General features: G+C 43.9%; 1 protein-coding gene across 3 annotated transcripts in view; it reads left to right on the top strand.

The window, feature by feature from the left end:
* Positions 1-219: 219 nt before the first annotated feature.
* LOC121290012 (pantothenate kinase 1) overlaps positions 220-6,000 on the top strand; it is a 79,850-nt gene continuing 74,069 nt past the window's right edge. For 2 of the 3 annotated variants that reach the window (XM_041210136.1, XM_041210138.1), the window contains exon 1: positions 220-520. In XM_041210136.1, coding sequence (XP_041066070.1) covers positions 343-520 — 178 coding nt within the window. In that variant the 5' untranslated portion in view covers positions 220-342. Of the gene's footprint in view, positions 521-1,494; positions 1,784-6,000 lie in introns of those variants that run through there. The other variant, XM_041210137.1, reaches the window with a different exon arrangement.

Raw genomic sequence — 6,000 nt, 5'->3', positions numbered from 1 at the left:
TTTAGGAGGTAATTATTAGGGGTGGGTTGGGTGAACAAGGGGTATTTTAGGGGTAATTATTAGGGATGGGTTGAGTGAACAAGGGGTATTTTAGGGGTAATTATCAGGGGTGGGTTGAGTGAACAAGGGGTATTTTAGGGGTAATTATTAGGGGTGGGTTGAGTGAATAGTTCTGAAGCTGGGGATGGGGAAGCGCAGTGCGCAGACGCAGCTGGCTGGTTGATGACGTCAGGCGGAGCCGGGATGACCGCTTGTGACCCCGGGAGCGCGAGCGGCTGCCAGCAGCCGGAGCTGAGTCCGGAGTCCGGACACTGACCACACACACCGGACAGAAACCGGAGTATGGACACGGAATCTCGCAACCCGCCCCACGGGGCTCCGGCCCAGCCCTGCACCAATGGTCTGCAGAACGGCTTCCACCCGGGGCCCAGCAGCCGCAGCCCGGAGCAGGAGCACGGATCCCCCGCTAAGAAATGTCGCATCCGCAGGAGGATGGATTCGGGCAGGAAAAACAGACCCCGTAAGTAGCAGGAGTGGGGCAGCGGTGTGAAGCTGTTGAATGAGCTGGGGGCTGGCCTGCAACTGTAGAGGTCTGTACATTGTCTGGGCGCAGGGTTTAGGGGGTGATGATGAGGGCAAAGGGGGTGAAGGGGCAAAGGGGTTGAGGGCGCATGATGAAGGGATGAGGGCAAAGGGGGTGAGGTTGAAGAGGGTGAGGGTGCAAAGGTCAAAAAGGTGAGGGTGAAAGTGGGTGAGGGTGCAGGGTGGAGGGAGTAAAAGTGCAGGGCAATGGGAGTGAAGGGCGCAGGTAGTCGAGGGCTTTGAGTGAGGGTGCGGGTGAAGAGAGTGAGGTTGTAGGAATTGAGGGTGGGTTTGAAGGGGGTGAGGGTGCAGGGCAAAAGGGGGTGAGGGTACAGGGCGCAGGGAGTGAGGATGCAGGGGGGAAGGCGAAGGGAGTGAGGTTGCAGAGAGAGGGTGCAGGGTGGAGTGAGGAAGGGCTTGGGGTGAGGATACAGGGCAAAGGGGATGAGGGTGGAGGGAGGTGAGGCGGCGCAGGTTAAGATGATGGTGCGCAGTGAGAGTCTGTAATGTGATATGATGTTGTAGATGTGTAACTACAGATTTGTCATGTGTGAACTGAGAGCTTGAGTTATTCACTTTACAATCACTAAGATCACAGCATCAGCTATATCGCTGTGTGGCACAAAACAGTGGGAAGTATCCTGCGGGTATTTACTGATGGATAACTATAGTTGCTCTACACCTCTAGTTTGTGTGTGTTGTCAGTTGTTATATTTGGTGCTATAGTCCGATCCCCGTGAATGAGGTCGCTATGTTATTGCTGCGATTCTTGAACGTAGTGTCTTCCTGCAGCGCTGATTTGTCTGATTGGATAGCGTCTCCTCAGGAGCTTCTGGTTCGTTGTGAGTAAGCACTGGTGACTTCGTAAGCCGACCGTCATGGCCAATAAAACCACTGCATGTAAAGTACACCCACTTGACACTCAGGGAAAAGGTAACATGATTCCTGCTAAAGTGCAAGAACAAGTTTCCTGGTCCACTTTATATTTACGCATGCAGAATATTTGTAAATGTGGAATATAATTATATTACTCCTTCATTTGCCACATTTGAGCTGAATTCACCTTGCAGCCCATTTGCTGTTTTGAGACTTTCAAAAAAAGACGCTGGAGCGATAGCTTACTGTGTCCTGGGCCTGCTAACAATTCTAATTGTAATGAAGCTGAAAGAAGATATGAAGTGGAAAGAAGCTAAAAAGCCATGTAAGTAACTTGCTTTAACACTACACATTAACGTTCAAAAGAGAATTGGATAAATACCTTAAGGGGCTATGGGGAAAGGGCATGGGAATGGGACGAATTGGATAATTCTTCCAAAGAGTCGGCACAGACATGAAGGGCCAAGCGTCATCTTCTTGTGCTGTATCATTGTATGAGTTTACTAGTCTAACCTTGACAGTTAAATTATAGCAGAGGATTTATTATTGCACAGAACCAGCATTTTTGCTGCACCCAGGAAACAATTGGGATACTCGGGTAGGAAATCAGGCAGTAAATGTCAATGCTAACAGGATTTGCCATGAAAATTGCTTTATGACTTGCCCCAAAGATGACAATATAAAATAGTGGGATGGATTGTCAACAGTAAACCTGAGGATTCTCTGTGCTATAACAGACTCAAAGGTTTGATATTAAACAACCCTGGATGTGAAAAAAAAATCAAGGATAGAATTGAAAAGGAGAGAAATTATGTTAATTTGTCTCGAACCTTAGAGTATGATGCACAGTTCTGGCTTATTTATTATAAAAAGGATTTAGTGACAATGAATAAGGCACAAGAGAGGTTTACAAAGATGATTCCAGAATTGAGAGATTTTAGACTTTGTTACTTTTCTGTAGAAAAAGGAAGGATAAGGGATGTCCTGGTAGATGTCTTTAAAATTTTGAAAAGGCTTGATAGGGTAGACAAAGTGAAGACCTTCTCACTTGTGGGGACTGTGCAACCTGTTGTCACAAGTAATAGTTGAAGTGAATAGCATAGATGCACTTAAGGGAAAGCTAGGTAAACCCATCAAGAATAAAAGGTTATGCTGAGAGAATGTTTGTGCGGAGCATAAAAACCAGCATAGATCAGTTCTGCTGAACGACTTGTGAATAATCTGTGCTTGTAACCCTACATAAATGGAGGACCATTCCTTACTTACCTCATTGACTTCTTTGAGGCACTGGCATGCCAAGAGTTAAGCCTTGTGATATTGTATTAGCCTTTTAGAAGGCATTTGCAAAGTTCTGCACAAAAGTTTATTATTTATATTGAAAGCTGTAATTCAGGACGTATCTTATGTACAGATAATTTGGCTGAAGAGTAGAAAGCAATTAGATATTTAAGGAATTATGCTATTTTGGGGGCAGGGTGATTGGGGGCAGTCAAGGGTGGGAGTAAAGTACAATGTGCAGTGCCCCAGGGATTGGTGCTGAGGGCCCACTTACTCTTTCTAATTTACTGTAAAATGGTCACATTTGTAGATGATGCTAGACAGGCAGTGGAATTGGAGGAGACAGCTCAGACATTACAATGGGAGTTAGTGGGTATGAATGATGGCAGATCAGACAACGCAGAAAAGTATATAAAGTGCTGCCTATAGGAAAGAATAATTGGTGACACATATTCTATGAATCATGTTGAAATAAAGATGAAGTTGAAAGTGACCTCTGAGTCTTAGTAAATTTGCTGCTCAACATATCCAACCAACACGGACCTTTCTCACTGGAATCAGTCTAGTGGTTTTTCCCAGCACCACCCCTGGTGCCTGACCTTCTATCTTACAGAGTCGCAATTAACAAAGCTAATAGAATATTGAAGTGATTTACTTTCTCATAAGAACTTCACAAAATGCCATTCAGATATATATATATTTTTAGGTGCTAATCCTGGACGTGTTGTACTTTCTGTTAAAACATTTCTGAATTAAGGACTCTTTAATGCTTTATCTTTTTTGCACCAATTTTTGCCATCTTTCTAAATGTCTGCCTATCAACAATTAATAGGTGGGTAAAAACAAATGCCCATTGCAAAATCTAATTTGTGTAAATAGAAACAAATTAATGACCAATGGCTTATGAAAATAACAAAAATAAAAACTTGGATTTATGTAGTGCCTGTCACAACTCCAAGACGTTCCAAAACAATTCTCAGCCAATGAAGGACTTTTGAAGTCTAGTCACTATTGTAATTTAAGAAATGTGGCAGTAATTTTGTGCTCAGCAAGGCCCCACAAATGGCAACATAATAATGACCAGATAATTTGTTTAGTGATATTGCTTGAGGGATAACTAGTCAGGACACCAAAGAGAACTTACCTGTCCTTCTTTGAAATCATGCCATTGAACCTTTTAAGTTTATCTGGAATTAGCACTAAACTTGAGAGGATTCTCACCACCACTGCACAGGTCAGATCAAAACTGTGCAGTCCTTCCACATCCAGTGATAAATGGTGGTGGATACTAAACAACTAACCAGAGGAGGAGGCTCTTCAAATATCTCTAGCTTCAATGATGGGGGAGCCTAGCATGAGTGCAAAAGACAAGGCTGAAGCTTATGCAGCCATCATCAGAGGTGCAAAGTTGTTGATGCATCTCCTGAAGTCCCCAGCGTCACAGGTTCCAGTCTTCCGCCAATTTGATTCACTCCACATGATATCACGAAAGGTAAAAGCACTGGACACAGCAAAGGCTATGAGCCCTGATGACATCCTGGTTGCAGAATTGTGCTCCAGAATGAGCCATGTGCATAGCTGTTCCAGCTACTCCTTAATTCTAATCATAGTGTTCACAATGTCTCATCACCTGCACTGAAGTCCTTTCTTCCTTCTGCTTTAAAAGTCTTTTATCAATATTTCTCCTCATGTGCCAGTTTACCTGTCCTTTCAAAAGGCCTTATTGCCTAGAACATTTAGCTTCGAGTCATCAGCTTATTGCTATTTTCTGTAATGGAGCTACTACGCCAGATTCTTAACTTAAATTTCTGCTACTCGCTCCCTCTTATTTCTTAAGCTGTGTGCATTTGTATAGAACTCTTATTTGGTTAACTGGCTCAACCCTGCCCATATAACCTATGAGTGTGCTTTTCATACTTAGCCTTATCATAATTTTTGATGCTGATACTCTGTACACTACCATATAGGTAATTTAGGATATGCTTTTTTATCACTGCTGTTTTCTTTTTAACAGCTATATTGTTATAACCTCTTCTGTTCCTGGGTTATTTGTTATTTATCACCCTTTGCGCTTTGATCTTTGCTCTCTTCAATTCTTACTCTTATCTTTAGGTTGCTATTATTCCTGCCTGAACATTCCCTCTGCTCTTGAACCCAGTAAAAGTCCTTTCCACAGCTCAATTTCTTTCCTCCAGGATTGTGCCTCAGCCTAGATGACATCCTTTCCATCCCAGCAGTACAGTTTCTTGTCTGTGTTGATGTCAGCATCCTACGAAATAAGATTCCTTTGTCCTGCACTAGTCTTTCAGCCATGCATTCACTTTCCTGATTTGTTTATCCCTAGGTCAAGTCGCACTTGGGGATAGAAATTTGGAAATTTTCACCCTTGAGGGTCTGCTCTTTAATTTAGCTCTTAGCTACTGATGGCTGGGATATCAGGAGAAACAACCCTGTTCATCTGATTATGTAAGGACAGAAGAAATGGGAGTAGCCCATTTGGCCCCCTCAAGCCTGCTCTGCCAGTCAATTGAATCATGGCTGATTTGATGTGGCCTTAACTCCACTTTCCTGCCTGTCTCCCATAAACCTCGATTCCCTTGTCAATCAAAAACCTGTCTAACAGAATTACAAATTACAAACACTTAGTGACCCTCTTAGAAAAGAAATTCCTCCCCATCTCTGTTTTAAATGGAAGACCCTTTATTTTTGAAACTGTGTCACCTAGTTCTAGATTCCCTGACAAAGAGAAACATCCCCTCAGCACCTCCCTGTCAAGCCCCACATGTTGACACATTGGTGGAGTGACCCCTTGTTAAATGTAGCAGGAAGACAAGGGGGAATATTAGTATTTCATGCCTGAGCAGAGTATTCTGTGTTGTAGCTGCATGATGTGGGAGCTAGTGGACCCCATTGTAGTTCCTAGTGACCACATCTGTAGCAAATGTTGGTTGCTCGAGGAACTCTGGCTCAGATTAGATGAGTCTGCAGTCTGAGCTTTGGACACTGCGACATATCAGAGAGGGAGAGAGTTACCTGGACGCTGTGTTTCAGGAGACAGCCAAACCCCTTAGATTAACGACCTTAAATTCAGCCAGTGGTCAGGGACAGGAGGGTGTGACTATGAGTGAGGCAAGTAGAAGGATTCAGGAAGTATCACTGCAAGAGCCTCAGCCCTTGCCCTTATCCAACAGGTTCGAGATTCTTGCTACCTGTGTGGACGAGAGCGGGGACTGTAGGGAGGATGAGCAAACTGACCATAGCACC

Source organism: Carcharodon carcharias, chromosome 17 (assembly GCF_017639515.1).
Source record: "Carcharodon carcharias isolate sCarCar2 chromosome 17, sCarCar2.pri, whole genome shotgun sequence".
Lineage (NCBI taxonomy): Eukaryota > Metazoa > Chordata > Chondrichthyes > Lamniformes > Lamnidae > Carcharodon > Carcharodon carcharias.
This window is presented reverse-complemented; position numbering and strand designations above follow the sequence as displayed.